At 62.5% G+C, this 16,548-nt stretch overlaps 1 protein-coding gene across 4 annotated transcripts in view; it reads right to left on the minus strand.

The window, feature by feature from the left end:
* Window positions 1-2,646: 2,646 nt before the first annotated feature.
* Window positions 2,647-16,548, minus strand: part of FAM163B (family with sequence similarity 163 member B) — a 28,451-nt gene continuing 14,549 nt past the window's right edge. Inside the window, exons 1-3 of one of the 4 annotated variants that reach the window (XM_053204405.1) lie at window positions 13,608-13,839; window positions 3,977-4,092; window positions 2,647-3,458 (exon numbers count right to left, since the gene is read on the minus strand). In XM_053204405.1, coding sequence (XP_053060380.1) covers window positions 3,060-3,458; window positions 3,977-4,069 — 492 coding nt within the window. In that variant the 5' untranslated portion in view covers window positions 4,070-4,092; window positions 13,608-13,839 and the 3' untranslated portion in view covers window positions 2,647-3,059. Of the gene's footprint in view, window positions 4,235-13,607; window positions 13,840-16,548 lie in introns of those variants that run through there. The other 3 variants (XM_027051683.2, XM_053204404.1, XM_053204402.1) reach the window with 3 other exon arrangements.

The raw sequence follows: 16,548 nt of genomic DNA on the forward strand, positions 1-16,548 counted from the left end.
CGGGCTTCGGGAGCCAGGCTGTCCCGCGCTCGAGTCCGGGAAGACTGGCTGAGGCCTGGGTCCAGGACTGGGCTCGGGGCCTAGGACCAAGCAGCAGTGCCTCCCTGAGGAGGGGACGGTCGGGGCACCAGAGGTGGGGTGCCTGCAGGGGTGACGGGGGTCAGGAGGCATCAGGACCTGGATGTGTTCTCAGAACCGAGCCGGTCTCCCGCCTACTGACCGAAGTGGAACCTAGGGAGGGGGCTGGGGGGCTGGAGGAATTGTACGACCTGAGCCTTGGGAGAAAAGGCTGGCCTTGAGATGTGTAGGGGGAAAACAGGAAATGAGGCAGGGGCGGGGGTGGGCCCCAGATTGGGAGCTCAGGAAATATCATCCGTCGTTACTGTTCCTGAACCTCCTAGAAGGGCTAGTTAATCTGGACTTGGGTGGGGGCTGTGCAGGGCCACTGGAGGGCTTCCTGGGGGAGGTGGTGTTTAGGCTGGTCCAGCAGCAGGAGTGGTTCTCCAGCATGAAAGAAGGGGAAGCAGCCAGCACAGAGTCTCCAGGGAGAGGGTGGGGATGGGGAAGATGCTGGAAACCTGCTCTGGCCTCAGCTGGGGGCGGGGGGAGGAGGACCAGGGTGTCCGCCCAGCTCGGGAAGCAAGACCGCCATGGGCTGAGGGGGCCACGGGGATCGTCTTCTTCGGGGACAGGTAGCAGGGAGGCAGGCGGCTGCCAGAGCAGGGCCCAGCACCCAGCGCTCAGGGCAGCATTGAGGGTGCTGCTCAGTGATGAAGGTCACTGAGGCCCTGGGATGGGCTTGCGTGAGGTCCCCAGCCCCAGGAGAGGGGAGTCACAGTAATCGAGGGGTCTGGGCCCTCCCCGATGCACCCTGCTGCTGTGCCCTGTGGTCACCCTTGCCCCCGGTCCTCCTTTCGGACCACACTCGGCACTTCCTGTGTGCCAGGCTCTGCCTCCAGTGCTCTACCAGTCCTGCTTCACGAACCTCCCAAGAGCCCCTGAAGCGGGCGTCGTTACCACCCCCCCCCCCCCGTGCTGATGGCCAACACGGGCCCAGAGGCCATCAGACACTGGCCCCAGGTGACTCAGCCGGTCACCCCCACCCCGCTCTCCAGGAGCTCAGAGGTTAGGCCAGCGGCTCCCAGACTTGGCAGACGGCCACGGCCACCCTAGACGTGGCGTGCCTAGACCCAGGCCCCCAGATGGGAGAGGAAAGGCAGACCCTGCCCGGCACTGGGCAGGACGGGGTCCCCTCCCGGAAAGTCCCGGGCAGAGGTTCGGGCTGGCTTGGAACTGCAGGCAGACCGAAGGCGGTGGCGGTGGCGGTGCTGGAGATGAGTTTTATTGGCTTTCTCTTTTCTCGGGGAGCACGCAGCTCCCCGCGGGTCCCCACAGTGCAGCTGCATGAACTCACAGGGATGGGTGTTCACCTCATTTTAAGTGGATCTATGAATCTACACAGAGAACAGAGACCAGGGAAGGAAACAGGAAACGGGAACAGAACGGCCACAGGAAGTGCCGCCTCCTGGTGCTCGCCCCCCACCCCAGCCCACCCCCCAAGCAAATGCGCAAAACAAACTCATGGGGTTCCACAAAGGAGGAGAGCTTGGGCTGCAGGGAAGCTGGGGGTGGATTCCATTAGCGTGTCCCAACTGAGGCTGGAGGTGAACGGAAGGAGAAAGTCACAGAGAAAGCTGAAAACAGTAAGCCCTCCCTAACTCTGCTCACGTCCGGACGACTCTGGGGCATTCAGCAAGAGGCAGGTGCTCGGGCTGTCCTCGGCTCAGGGGCCCTCAAAGGCTGCTTTGTCTTTTAGGAAGGTGGCTTCGCCGAGGAGCCTGGCAGACAGCAGCTACCCTGCCTCTGGGGCCCTGCTGTGCGGGAGGAGATCTCGCCCCTGGCCGGTGTGGGAGCTGCGTTCCCCGTGCCCCTGGTCACTTCCCTGGGGTGACCACTGAGCATCACTTCCCCAGCAGAGGGAGGGAGCTAGAGAGGGGCTCCCAGGGAGACCTCAGCCCTGTTGGGAGCTTGGAGGAGAGTGGGCTCAGTTGAGGTCGGACGTGGAGAGAGAGCAGGATCCGGGGCCCTGCTCCCAGATCCTCCTGAGAAACGGGGCGGGTGCGAGAGTTCGGGTCGGTGTCCCCTGGGACCAGAGCTCGAAGGGCTCTGGATGCTGAGGCCCAGCGGGTGGGAGGGCCTGTCGCAGGCCTCATGGGGGGAAAGTGGGTCTGTTAGGTCCTGCTCCCTGCCCTGTGCACCCCACCACACCTGGACTTCCGAACGGGGTGCCTGTTTCAGTGCTGGTGCTCCCACAGCAGGTGGTTGGCCTGTGGCCGCCTCTACCCTCTGTGCCTCCCTCTTTCACCAAAAAGCCAGTTGGGGCTGTGAATCCCAAGGGCCTGGTTGCCCCTGAAACTTCTGGGACATCTGCAGGAAGGCCAGCCCAAAGAGCGTCTCTGCGGCTTGGCACCGGAAGCCAAGGATGTGCGTGTGAGCGGGAGGGCGGGGGCGGGGGGGGGGGTGCTCTCCGCCCCCCCCCCGCCGTTCTGGGACTTAATACTTGGTCTGCAATAGCCAGGGAGGGCTTGTGCTACCGGGCCAGTGGCATCGCGGCTGAGGCTCGGGGCGGCGGGCCGGGGTTTTGGGGGGGGGGGCGGGTGTCGGGGAATGGGGTCAGGCCCGGCCTCACAGCCAGCGACGGCCAAGTTTCTGGGGCTGAGGTGGAGGCCACTTTCCCCCCGCAGCTCTGCTGGACGGCAGCTTCAGCGTCAGGAGCCTGGCGTCGAGGCCCCAGAGCCCTGCCTTGCCCTGCGGACTGACACCTGGGAGCTCACCTGTGCCCGCCCGCCTGGGAGCCCCAGGCCCCGCACCCCCTACCCCCGGCGGCCACCTTGTGCTCACTGGGCCCTATCCCTGCAGCGAGCCGCGGAGCTCCCCGACTGGCCCCCGTGGGGACAGGGAGGCGCGGAGGGCTGGGCGGGGTCCCGGCCCGGGGCCAGGCTGACACGCCCCGGGGACCCCACCATGGTCTGGGGGCCCCGTCGGGCGGGCGGGGCTGCTCAGACGTCGGTGCTGATGCTGCGGCTCCGGGAGAAGGCCTCCCGCATGGCCGAGAGGCGGTTGGGGTTGAGCGCCTGCAGGCCCCCGAAGGCCCCCGGCGGCGGCTCGGCGTCCTCCTGGCTGACGCTCTGGTAGGCCACGCGCTCGCCGCCGTTGCGCACGTCCTCGTCCTCGGGCTCCTGCAGGAAGAAGGCGGGCGGCTCGTAGTGGGAGCAGCTGCGGCAGAGGGTGCGGGCCTGCGGGCTCTTCTGGCTGAAGGAGGTGGAGGCGGCCGGGTAGAGCGCCGGCCCGTTGGTGAGCACCAGGCTGCGGCCGCAGGGCAGCGGAGGCGGGTTCGCGTGCACGGCGAAGTCAGGCTCCTCCTCGTCCTCCTCCGACTCTTCCTTGCAGCAGTAGTACTGCGGGCAAAGGGCTGGTGACCCGCGGCCCGCCCGCCCTCGCGTGCACGCGCACGCACGCACGCATGCGGCCAGACGCTCCGCCGGTCACCACGGCAAGCTGTGCAGGCGGGGAAACCGAGGCACAGGAGGGCCAGGCAGCCTGAAGATGGGCGCTGTGCTGTGCATCTGGGCCTGCTCTCGGGGTTGGGAGGGCACTCGGAGGGCCGTCCGGTGTGGGTAGGGAAGGGAGAGCCCAGGGGGCCAGAAGCGAGGGCCGGAAGCGAGGCCCAGACGCTCACTCCTGCTGCTCTCCCGCATGGCAGCTGCGTGCGCCGCCGGCCAAGTCCCTTCCCCTCCCTGAGCCTCCGTGGCCTCACCCTGCGGGGGGGTTTGGGAAGCCCTGGGAGGGGTGAACCCTGGCAGGTGGGACCCAGGCCGGGGCGGTCTGCTCGGCACTTTCTCCAGCAGGACCTGCCCCTTCCCCTCTTGCGGGGCCCCAGCCCTCCTCGCACCTCCCTCAGCGCCCCCGGGGGTACCTGGAGCCGGCAGTAGCACAGAACAGCGATGATACAGAGCAGAATCACAGTCGCCAAGATGCCCCCAGTGATGACCACTGTCCCGGCTGTCATCCGCCCCCTTCTCCATCAACAGCCTGCAACACACATCACCAGGTTTCCCCGCATCACTGCTTCCTCCTTGCAAGAGCCACCCCTTCTGGTTTAGAAAGTCGAGGAGACTAGCCCAGAGGGGAAAATAGAACGCCCCGGGGCATGTGCGCAAGAGGCAGGGGCTGGGGCTGGGCCGCGGTGCAGGGCAGGCCGGCCCTGGCCCTGCGTCCCACGTCTGGAGAGGGCGATGCTAACAGGACGCCCCAGCCTGGCTCGCGGGGCTCCCGTGAAGATTTCGTGAGCGAGCACACATTTCGGCACTGAGCGTAGCACGCTTTCAGGGAATGGCGCCCTTCCAGGCTGGCTCTCCCAAGCTCACGCATTTCTAAATTCACCCAAACACCGTCAAGCTGAACATATGGTTTTGTAACCGAACAAGATCGTCCTGATTTTTCCAGATCATTACATTTCCTTCCGCGACATCGCTTCTAGCCACGTCCCGTCGTCTGACGCAACCCGTCCAGTGGTGGTAAAACGCACGTAACGTGAAGTTCACCATCACAACCGTTTTTAAGTGTGCGGGTTCGGTGGTGGTAAATACTCAACAGAACTTTTGTCGTCTTTCACGGCTGAAAACCAATCCTTTTTTTTTTTTTTTTTTTTTTTTTGATATTTAGGTTGTTTACATTAAAAAAAAAAATACTTTCAGTGGATGTTTTAGTAAGTGTTTTTGCAGCTAAGTGATGGGAGCCATTTGAGCTACACGGCCGGCTGCGATTACTTGTTCAGGAGAAGTTCCTAGAAGGGGGGTTTCTAGGCTGAGGGACAGGCCCTTTGTAAACTCTCCATCATGGAAAATGTCACACAAAGGCAGAGAGAACGAGCACGTGTCACCAGCTGCACTTCTGTTAACTTCTCCATCCGTCCGGGCGCTGAGAAACCGGTTCCGGAAAAAGAGCATCCTGCCTCGTAGGCTCTTGCGACGTCCGTCCTCGCGACGGCCTGTTTCAGGGGTTTAACACCTGGCTTGCAAAGTTCCCTCGCAAGTGACGATCCTCTCCCACAGGCCAGCAGTCGCTGGCTCGGGCACCCCTGCCTCGACTGGCCACCCCTCATTTTCTTTTGCGGGGGGGCAGTGTGGGGGGGGGGCGACTGAGCGTATTAAAGGAAATCCCGGAGCGTGTCAGTTCACTCGTAAATCCTTCAGTGCAAAAGCTGACAGATGAAGACTTAAAAAAACCAACAACAACAAAACCATAAACGCCCTGTCTGTGTTCAGCTTCCTTCTCTCAGCTCCAAAATGTCTTTTTACAGTTGCTTTGTTCAAATCAGGACCCAGTTACACTTGGCTCTTTTGATTCTAGAACCCAGTTCTGTTCCCTCCTCTCTCGCCCTACGCACCCCGCCGATGTGGTTTATAGAAGAAACTGGGTCGTTTATCTTCCCAGAATTTTCCACGTACTAGAGCTGGCTGGGTTTCCTCGAGTGGCTCCGGACACTCTGGCACTGTTTTGTCTTCTAAACTGGCTTCCTACCGCGTCACCGTCGGGGGCTGTGACTCTGTTCCGCCTGCCGCCACGTTGAGATCAACGGCTGGTGGGTCCAGCTGCTGTCAGTTCCCCCACTGGCCCTCCACCTGATCGACTTACCAGCCCTCGGGGATTGTGTCCTAGATCCATTATTTAATTAGGGGGCCGCAAAGAGTGGCTTTGCAAGCAGTACGTCTCTTCCGCATTGACTAGCCCTGGCCCTTCTCTGAAGAACTTTCCCTAGTACCTACGTAGTTATCCTAAAATACAGCGTGCAGAGGAAAGGCACAGGTGCTCAGCTCTGTATCAATTTTCAGAAGGGGGGGGTACCCCCAAGAGGTTTGTGGTGGTTTTCTAGTATCACTGTGATCTCACTGACTTTTATATATTTAATGTAGTTCAGTCCACATCTACTTTTTAATGTTCAGATGATCCCATGGGGACTGTGGGGTTGGAGGTCCCTCCACAATGGCTCCTGTGTTATTTTGATGGGACCACCACTAATCCTTGATGGCATTTTGCTTTACATTTTTTTTTTTTTAATGTTTATTTATGTTTGAAAGCGAGAGAGAGACAGAGCACAAGTTGGGGAGGGGCAGAGAGAGAGGGAGACACAGAATCCGAAGCAGGCTCCAGGCTCCGAGCTGTCAGCACGGAGCCCGACGCGGGGCTCGAACCCACGAACCGTGAGATCATGACCTGAACCAAAGCTGGTCGCTAACTGGCTGAGCCACCCAGGTGCCCTGACGTTTTGCTTTTAGGTACAAGGTGTCCCAACTAGGGAAAACTTTTTTTTTTTTTTTTTTAGGAAGAGAAAAATAAAACATAAGTTTCTACTGACTTTATTCCTTCTTAGTTTTTCCCTGTTATACATAATAACTTAAAAATAACGGTACCAATATTTTTACTAACGTGTCCACTGAACAGAACATATTTATTTGTTCTCTTTTTGTTCTCACCCCCTCAGGAGTGGATAGTAACAAGACTATTTCAAAGTCACTTGAAATAATTCTTAGTATGGTTTTTCTATCCACTCGATACTCAGGTTCATTCATTGCAGTTAGTTCTTCCCTTTTTAAAAAAATTGGTTTAATTTTGCATTTTAATTGTAGAAAACATTCGGTTCCAAAGTCAAAAGCATAAAACCAGGTACATTCAGGGGTCTCACTTCCTGTCACTCCCCTGCTCTGCCCCAGAGGGAACAATATTACTTGGTTCTGGATTTATCTCCCCATTGCCTCTTTCCCTTCCTTCCTTCCTTCCTTCCTTCCTTCCTTCCTTCCTTCCTTCCTTCCATGTTTATCTTTGAGAGAGAAAGATTGTGTGTGAGCAGGGGAGGGGCAGAGAGAGAGGGAGACACAGAATCCGAAGCAGGCTCCAGGCCCCCAGCTGTCAGCACAGAGCCCGACACGGGGCTTGAACGCATGAGCCATGAGATCGTGACCTGAGCCAGTTGGACCTCAACCGACGGAGCCACCCAGGCGCTCCCCACTGCCTCTTTCTAAAAATATAAGCAAATAGACCGTTCCTCCCTTCTCTGAAGCTAAAACGGCATTCTGTGTAGACTTTCTGTACCTTCCCCTGCTTCACCGAGCGGTCTGTCACTACGTGTACAATATGCTCCCCGGTCACTCTGAACGTCCCCAGGGACCCCTCCAGAACCTGGCTCCTTTTCGTAGCCGCACCGCACTCCGCAGTGTGGGGGAAGCCCCGCTTGCACAGCACATCCTATGGGTAGGTATTTGCACTGTTTCCTACTCCTTGAGATCACAGGAATGTGCAAGGAAGGGTTTTACGGTGCGCACGTTTCTCAAGTTTTTGATAACCCTTGCCAAAGACCTGCTGGAATCTGGGCCCGTTTCTTCCCCCTTCCAGGAACGTGTGAGAATTGACACGGGATGTTCAGACTCAAGATCTGAGCCGTTGGTACGTGGGGAGCGAGGGGCTGCACCCCTGTACGTGCACGCGGCTGGTGGCGCCTGACATCAGTCTGCAGTTAACTCCGAGGAGCCCCTAAGGGGGACCTCCTTTGGCCCCGCCACCCCTCTGCCCTGGCTGTGCTCACCCCCAGGGCAGCAGTGTGGGCAGGGGCAAAGCTGGGATGGGAACCCAGACTCCGGACGGACGGGCAGACAGAAAGGCAGATCTGTACAGACCCAAAGTGATGAGCCGATGAGACACAGACTCACAGACGGCCCCGAATTCAGACAGAGGTGCAGACAGGCAGATGCAGGCGGGGCCCGAGTCAGGAAGACACAGCACAGGCCACACAGACAGACAAAGCAGGAGCCCCAGGGACCCCCACATTCCTGGGCGCCCTGCCAGGCGGCTCCCACCCACCTCGGCCCCCAGGGCGGCTGAGGCCAGCTGGCCTGCCGGCCCCACTAAGGGTGCAGGCCGACCTGGGGCCGGATCCAGGGAGCAGGGTGTGCTGGCGGTGGGGGGTGGGGCTGGGCAGGGGCCAGGCCCGCCGTCCAGATGCGTTTCACGCTTTTCGCTGAGGTGAGGCAAAGCAAAGCAAAGCAAAGCAGGCAGATGTTGGCCTCACTCCCCCGCGCCCTTCCCTCCTGTGGGGCTCACGGGATACCACAGCTCACCCCAGCCTTCACCTGACGCGGCCAGAAGGCGGCAGCGGGATGGACCCCAGGCAGCGGGATGGACCCCAGGCAGCCGGGTGGACCCCAGGCAGCCGGATGGACCCCTAACGTGTGTGGTGCCGCGGGAGGGCAGAGCGGGCACTGGGACTCTGTGGCCGAGGAGGCGGGTTAGGGTGGGCTGGTCCATGCACACCCTTCTGGCAGACGGGTCCCCCTGCAGCCAGAAGCCATACCTGCCCCACTGCCGGCCACCTGGGATCCGGGGCCTCCCAGGCCCAGGGGGTACCGGCGTTGCCGCTGTCCTGCTGGTGCTTGTCAGGCAGGACCCCTCCTGAGACCCTGACTGGCGGCATTACATCCCCCCCCACCGCCCCCCACATCTGCAGAGCGACTCATTCTGCGACTATATCACCTTTGCTGGGGTTTCGGCTCCTTGTACCCCGGACGGTAATTGTGTTCCTACTTCATCAGTGGGAGAACTTAGCTCAAGAGACAGCGTGCAGGGATTAGACTCTGCTGGGCAGTTCGGCGCCCCCAACACCCCAGCACCCAGCAGACCCCCTGGAGCCAGCCTGGCGCTGCCCTCAGCACGGGGCTTCAAACGCCTCCATGTGTCCGTGCCTCAGTCTTCCCCTCTGCGCGGCCAAGAGAGCAGCACCAAGTGTCCCCCCTGGCCGGCCGGGGTGCCGTGCTCCGGCTGTTACTGTCAGTATTTGGGTCCCTGTCTGGCTCGGGCTCCCCTGGCAGGTCCCGGAGGGTGCTGGGGAGTGGCCGTGGTGGCCGTGGGGCCTCTCTCCCAGGTCTGAGATACGGAAGGCCCCTTGCTCGGCCCGGCTGTCGGGGCCCCTCCGGCGGCAGCCAGCCTGGTGGTGTGGTGGGGCGGGTGCCGGTGCAGGCCAGGCGCCCGGGGCTGTCAGCAGCCCCAGCTCCGACACCCGGGCCTCGTCCAGCTGGAGTGTCTCAGCCTCGCTCTGCAGATACGCGCCTGCTGAGGGGCAGCGACACCCGCGACGGGGCGCCAGACCCGGGGCCAGGCCCGGCCAGCAGACGCGCACGCGGCTGGCGGCTCTTCTGGGGCCCCGGCCTGACATCAGTCCATAGTTAACTCTGAACAGCCCCTAAGAGCGACATGGCCCCCTCCGGCCCCGCCCTCCTGCCACCCCTCTGCTGTGGCTGTGCTCACCCCCAGGATGCCCTTCCCTCTGCCTCTGCAGAGCCTATCCTGCCAGCCGGGCCCAGAGCGTGTCTCCTCCTCCTCCTCCTCCTCCTCCTCCTCCTCCAGGAAGCCTTCCTGCACTTCTCTAACCTCGAAACGCCAGTGCTGGGATGCCCCACTCCTCCATTTAGTACAGTTGGGTGGGAACGGAGAGGCCGAGGACAGTGTGGGGTCAGGCGGGACCCGTCCATGACCTCACACAGTGAGTCAGCAGAACGGCAGCCAGAGGCCTGTTTCTCCGATTCTCACACCTGCCGTCCTAGCCGGACTGTCACCTTTCAGACCTCCTTCCTGTGCCTGGGGACTCTGCCCCACCGGCCACCACGGCGATGAGCCTGAGGGGCCCTCGTCCTGCCCAAGACTGGGGGGGGGGGGGGCAAGCGAGGAAAGTCCTGCCATACACTTGCTGGTCACCCTGGGTCAGAGGCCTCTCTCGGGCCTCAGTTTCCTTGTCATTGTATTATGGGCATGATGTCACTGCCCAGGGTGGGAGAGGTGAGAGCCGCACACACGTGGACGCATGCTTTCCTGGGGGCCCGGAGGACGCCGGGCCGGCCCAGTGGCCGCTCCCTGGACACTTGCGTCCTGAGCAGGGCCGTGCTGAGTGCCCAAGAGGCCAACGGGGGATTCCAGTGGGGGGCAGGGCTCCACACAGGTGGCACCACACCGAGACGCCCACCGGGGGCTTCCTGGGAGGATGGACTGGCCGGGCTGGCAGAGGAGGGGGCGGCTGTGGGAGGAGGGACAGCAAAGCAAAGGCTGGAGGCAGAGAGGCGCCGGCAGGCCCAGTGACAGGCTGGAGGAGGCCTCTGACACGCGGTCCCTCCTCGGCTCTCCCTGAAGTCTTCGCCGCCCCTGCCAGCCAAGACGGTTTGGCCAGGATCGCGCTGAATTGTTAATCTGCCCCCTGGGACCATAAACGGTTTTAAAGCTTTATAAACGGCTTTACTTCCCTGTCCCCACCCTGGAGTTTTCCAGGGACAGGCTGAGGGACGGCCCGTCTGTGCACCCCCACCTCCACTCCCAGTCTGTGGAGAGCGCCATCCCCCTCCGGCGGGCACAGCAGGCGGGCGTGGGGAGCAGGCTGCTTTACGAGCCCCCCCGGGCGTCTCCTGCCGGGGGGGGGGGGGGGGGGGGGCGGGGCGCAGGAAACACCTGGCCTCAGAGCCAGACGCCGGCCCTCCACCTGCCTCCCCCCCACGGAGCCCCCTCCCCCGGCACAAGACCCCGCGTGCCTGCCATCTAGACGGCACGTCCTGCGCTTGGCTTCAGACGCTTCCACTTCCCTGCTCCCCTCGAGCCCCGCGCGGCACAGGGCACCCGGCTGTGCCAAAGGAAGGCCTCTGTCCGCCGCGTTCACCTGAGGTGCCCGGTGCTCCTGGGGGCGCCAAGGAGAAGCCAAGCCCTGCGTCCTTGCATGCCAGCCGGGCCTCTGGCTCGTCTCGACCGGTGACTTCCAAACCCGCCGGGCACCAGGATGCAGGGGCGCCTGGCAAGCACGGCCTCGGCGGATCGGCTCGGGGGCCCTGGAATCCGCTCGTTTAGTAAGCAGCCCTCGCGACCGAGCGTTGATGGTGCCGCTCACTTCCGGATGGGGAGACTGAGGCTGGGGGAGCCGGGCTTAGGCTCCTGCCGCCCCGCAGGCCTTTCCCCATCCCGCCGTCTCGGCCAGGGCTTACGGAGAGCCGGCACGCCTTTTCCTCCACAAACACATCTGTCTGGTTACAAAAGCGCTCCTGCTACCTGGAAGCCCGAGGGCCCCGTGGTCCGCGAGCGAGAGCGTCCGCACAGTTCCTGTCTAGACCTCCTCCACATTTGTTCCTAATTTCACGCTCCGCGGGCTCCCAGATTCCTGTGTTTGGTAATAAATAGACGGGGAAGTGCTCGGCAGCACTGCGGCTGGTCTCAGAGATACTCTCCAGAGCCCGGCTGGGCTGGGCTGGGCTGGGCTGGGCTGGCGGCCTGGACGGGCAGTTCTTGGCGGCGCCTGGAGATCTCCTCTCCAAGCTCCTCAGAAATGCAGGCCCACCTGGTGCGGGGCCCCCGTGAGCCAGACCCGCGCCCACCGGCAGGGCAGGCCGGGGCCGGAGCGCGCCCGTGGCAGGGGGGCCTGGTGTTCAGGAAGCCGGGGATGCCCTGGGCTGGCCTGCTTCGCGGCCTGGGCTCCGTGAGGGACCGCGGGGACGAGCACAAGGCCCGCGCTATTTTGCCGGCTCTCTCGGGGGCTCCCGAGACCCCCGCCGAAGACCCCCACCCCGTCCCCACCGCCTGGGGCCAGTGCTGTGAGAGCAGGTGGTTCCCCGCTCTGTTCCCACCGCCCAGCCCAGCCCGATGCTCACAACAGACACTCGATTCTCACAGGGACGGTGAGCTCTTGAAGAATGAATTGAAATTTCCAGGATGGACCCAGCAGAGCCAGGAGCTCCCGTGAGAAGGGGGGCGGTGTGTCCCTCTCATTTCACCCCACGGCTCCCCCCGGGTGGCTGCCCCACCCGCACTCCCCAGGCCGTGGGGGATGCAGGGAGCAGATGCGTTTCTTTGCAAGATCCCCCCACCCACACAGCCTAGGGGTAAACCGAGGCCGGAAGAGACAAACAACGCACCGAGCCAGCAGAAAAGTCCATCAGACGGACACCTTGTCTTTGTGCCCCCTCCCGGCTGCAGAGCTGAGGCCGTGGACTACAGGGAGAGGATTCAGGGCAGACCCTGGGCCCTGGGGGGCTGGGGGGCCTGGGCCACGGCCAGGAAACTGGAGGGAGCTGCCTCGCCCGACCTGGACTGGCCGGGGGGCTCGGCATCCCCACTGCCTGGGGAAAGAGGGCACCCCCAGCTGGGTGGCCTTCCGGCCCCCTCGGGCACGGTCCCCAGGCGCTTGCTGTCCCCTGCCTCAGGCACCTCTGGGAAGGCAGAGAGTCACGGGAGGTAGCCCTTCCTTCCCTCTGCCACAGAGCCATGCCAGGGTCACCTGGGGTCCCCCCGGCCCTTCGGGGGCAGTGGGCAGCACATCGGGCCAGGCCAGGGGGCACCTACAAGGCAGGCTACCACACTGTCATTCTTGCGGTTGGTCCTGGAGGCCCCGCCTCGGCACACCGTCCTGCTTCCAGAGGAGTGGCCAGTCGGGGTGCGCTGAGGCATGCGGTCAAATGAGGCCGGATCCCCCGGCTCCATGGGGACCAGGCTTGGTGGTGTGGAGGGCTGGGAGCGTGTGGCCGTGCCCTGTCTGTGCAGATGGGTGGCTGTGCCCTCCAGACAAGGAGACCTACCCAGGGTGACCCTGGATGCCTGCCACAGAATGAGGGCTGAGCACAGGCCAGCAACCCTGACCTGCCCCCTCGGGCCCCAAGGTGGTGGGGGCGGTGGGGGATGGGAGGAGGTGAGGCACCCCGTGTCTGATGTTGTTGAGCTCAGCAGTGTCTGGCCCTGGGGCCCCAGCAGCCCCCAGACCTCTCCTGTCTGACGTCCTGTGATCTGTCTGAAAGATGTACGTGTGTCTGTGACGACAGTTCACACCCGTGCGACTCCAACGCGGCAGAGAAATCCGCCCTTTAGCAAAGAGGCCGCCCAGAGGTTCCTACCCTGCCCTCCCGCCCATGCCGCCCCACTGGGGCTCCTGAACCTAAGTCTGGACAGGTTACTGCCTCCCTCAAACACCCTGGGTGGCTCCCCGGTACCTCACATTAGTAATAAGCACACTGTCCTGTCCTGAGCACCCCCTGTGCCTGGCAGGGAGTGACAGTCTCCACCAACATCTCTAATCCCTAGGAGAGTCTGAGCAGCTATCATCACCCCATTTTACAGACAAGGAAACGGAGCCAGAGAGCTGCACAGGAGGTCACATGGTCCGGGGTGAGGGAGCTGAGAGTGAACTTGGGTGTGCCACCCCAAAGCTGGTGTCTTGTCTTTCCCCCCTTCTCCTGGCTCCCCCTTCACGGCTTGCCTAAAGAAGGGGGGCAGGGACAGGGGTGCTCTCTCCTCCTTGCCCACTGGACTGACGGACGATAAGCCCCATGAAGGCAGGAACCTGGTTCACCACGTTTTGTGGCCCTCCTGTCGCTAGGGGTCAACATAGTGCAAGGACACAGAAGGAGCTCTCAAACGGGGGGGAGGGGGGGTGGGGGGGGATCTGAAATGAACTGGGGTCTAATTGGCGAGCCCCCGCTGAACAGGCCCAGAGCTTGGGAAGGGAAGGGACGGGGCTTTGCCACTGTGGCTCTCACCTCCCGCGCCTGCCTGCCCCCCAGGGTGTCCTGGGCGAGCGGGGGAGGGTGCAGCAGGCACAGAGTCGCGGGCCAGGCCCATGCGGGGTCCCCGTCGGGTGAAAGGAGGCGAGGTGCGCCTTCAAGAGCTCTGTGAGGCTGGGGTGTCCCAATCCGTGTCAGGAAATGGGGGGGGGCAGCTCAACCATAGTCCGCACTGGCCTCTTCTCTCCCTTAAAAGTAACAATGTGTAGACATTGGGTCTGCAAAACCCTTTCTGTTGCTTGACTTAAATCTTTGTTTTTATTTTCAGCTTCCTCTTCCAAGAACTGAGTGCAGCTGGCACCACGGGAGTTTCCGTTTATTAAACACTGACTGTGTCCAGGTGCTGAGCCGAAGGCTGTGCCCTTGACATTTCACTTAACCTCATGGGTACACTCAGCCCAGGCCCCGTGAGTGTCTTCATGCAGAGACAGGGGAACTGAGGCCCGGACCAGGTGGTGCGTCCAGGCCTGGACGCGAGGAGGAAGCACAGTCAAGATCTGACGCCAGGCCTCTGCCCGTCGCCTTGGCTCAGCACCTCGAGCTTGATGAAGCCCTAAAGACATTCAGCAGACCCCTCGTGGTCTCAGCCCGGCAGAGCGGAGCAAACAGGGCTCAGGGATGCTCAGCAGGGATCCCCCGTCCCAGGGGATTCAGGGTTCCCCAGGGGGGGTCTCCCTGCTCTGCTTCTCCCCGCCCCCCTCCGCCCCCCCCCCCCCATCGCTCCACAAAGCTTTGCATCCGATTAACACGGGGCTCCCAGTGTGCACCACTCCACCCTGGCACTGTCCGCCTGTGTGTGCAGAGACAGCGACCCCGTGCTTTGTGCACCCCACACCTCGGCCTGGGCCAGGCCGGCTCCCCACCAAGTGCCAGTCCTCACCTGGGCTGCGTCAGTGTTCCCGGCGGGGGGCTAGGACCACTGGGCTCCCCCCGGGAGTTTCTGGGGTACACTGATGCTCCGGGGACAGGGGCCACATCTGGGGAATGACTGTCCTGAATGATGCCCCCCTGCCCCCCCCCCCCCCGCCTCCAGGGCAAGTCTGGACCACACGCCTCCCAGGTCCTCTGAATAGAGTCCACACTCCACCGGACCAGCACCAACCACCCACGTCTGCTGCAGGATGGGTACTGAGCCATGATGCGGATGCTGGTCTCAGGTCTGTCCTTGTCCCGCGGTCCCTAGACTCAGGATGCCCCTGGGACCACTGCCTGCTGCCTCTCGGGTGGCTAAGTCCTTCAGGTCCTTTGGGACGGGTCTCAGGTCCTGCCGCCTGCAGGGAGCCTTTGCTCCCTCTTCCGTGGGCCTGGCCCGTGTCCTCCATACCCTGCAGCGTCACTGCGTGCTGCCTTCTTGCCGGCCTTCCCAATCGACTGTGAGCCCCACGAGGGCTACAGCATAGCCTCACTTTGAGGCGCGGGCCCTGGAAAGCTACAAGAGCTCTATATGTGCCTGCGGATTAAATCACCTGCCAAGGCAGAGCCCTTGGGAGCTAAACACGTGGGGAGGGAAGGGAGAGGGGAGACTTTGGAGCCGTAGATGAGTTTGGGGGAAGAAGACCAAGCCAGCTGTCGAGGGGCTCACTGGAAAGGGCAAGGGAAGGAGGGAGACTGAGGAGACCCTGACCACGTTTGCTTCTGCTCCTTCTTGCTCCGGTGGTGTGCCACGGGGAAAGACCACTGCTCCTGGAGAGCCTCGGTTTACGCATCTGTGGAAGCGGGGCGGCGGCGATGCCCGCATTCGTGGTGCTTGGGGAGAATGCACGCATCACCCCGTTTAAGCCTGGTCATCACCCTCGGGGTTGGAATTATTAACCCGTTTCACAGATGAGAAAACCGGGGCTGGCGGAGGTGATGTGACCTGCCCAAGGGCACACGGCCAGTGAGGGGCAGAACTGGGGCCCGAGGAGGGGTCGGGGGGCTTTTTCAGAAATGCTGGCTGCCTCTGGCATCTCACAGGATGGGACAAGCACCCAGCCCATCACTGACAGCCCGTTGTGTGCTAGATCCCGCCCCCAGGACCTGGGGCGGGGTTGGGGGGGCGGTACTCAGCCATCCGTGCCATGCTCGGATGCCCCCACTGGTCCAGGACCCCCAGGTGGGTGTCTCCACTTGGCAGGGATGCAACTTGCCCAAGTGCAGAGAGCAGGGCAGATACCCCACGGCGGCGAGGCCCCGCTCCGCCGTCCAGACGAGGCGCCCACGTCAGCTGTTTCCCTCCTTGCAGCCGATGTCCCTCCAGTCCTGCCCGTTAGCTCCTGAGGAGCTCAGCGGCCTCGAATCGGCCGCCTCCATCACGTCACTGGAGCCACCATGGCCGATGACATCTGCTCTCCCACGGAACCCTCACCGCAGCCCCTGACAGATTTCCGCCGTCCGTGCCCGGCTCTGATGCCTCCTCCTCCAGGAAGCCTGGGCTCATGCCGGTCGGCGCTGGTCTTTCCCTCCCAGCCCTGCTCAGCCTAGGAGTCAGGAAGACTTGGGTGTGAATCCAAACTCTCCTCCTACGGTCAGGGTGGCCACGGGCCCCGGTCCCCTCACCTTTAAAACAGGATGTTAACGCCTGGCTCCAGCTCCCCTCCCTCCTCCTTCCTCTCCCCCTCCCTCCTTCCTCCCCTCCCTCTCTCCTCCTTGCCATAAGCACCGTGAGCGCGGGCAGCCTGCCAAACACTGTGCTGTACCGAGGACACAGAAGTGAGTGGGGGTCGCCATCCCTGCCTCCTCCTGGCCCTCAGGAAGCTGGACTGTCGGGCAGGCCAGACGTGCACCCTTGACCCAGAGCCTTAAATGCTGCCCGTGGTCTGGAGTTGCTGGGGGCCTCCACGGCGCCCTCATTGACCTCCTCTCCTTTGTATTTCTGTCCAGAAGCCCGTGACTTCTCTCCTCTTGGGCTGTGGGCTCTGGGGCCCGGCCCATCTCA

The sequence above is a fragment of the Acinonyx jubatus genome, chromosome D4 (assembly GCF_027475565.1).
Source record: "Acinonyx jubatus isolate Ajub_Pintada_27869175 chromosome D4, VMU_Ajub_asm_v1.0, whole genome shotgun sequence".
Taxonomy (NCBI): Eukaryota; Metazoa; Chordata; class Mammalia; order Carnivora; family Felidae; genus Acinonyx; species Acinonyx jubatus.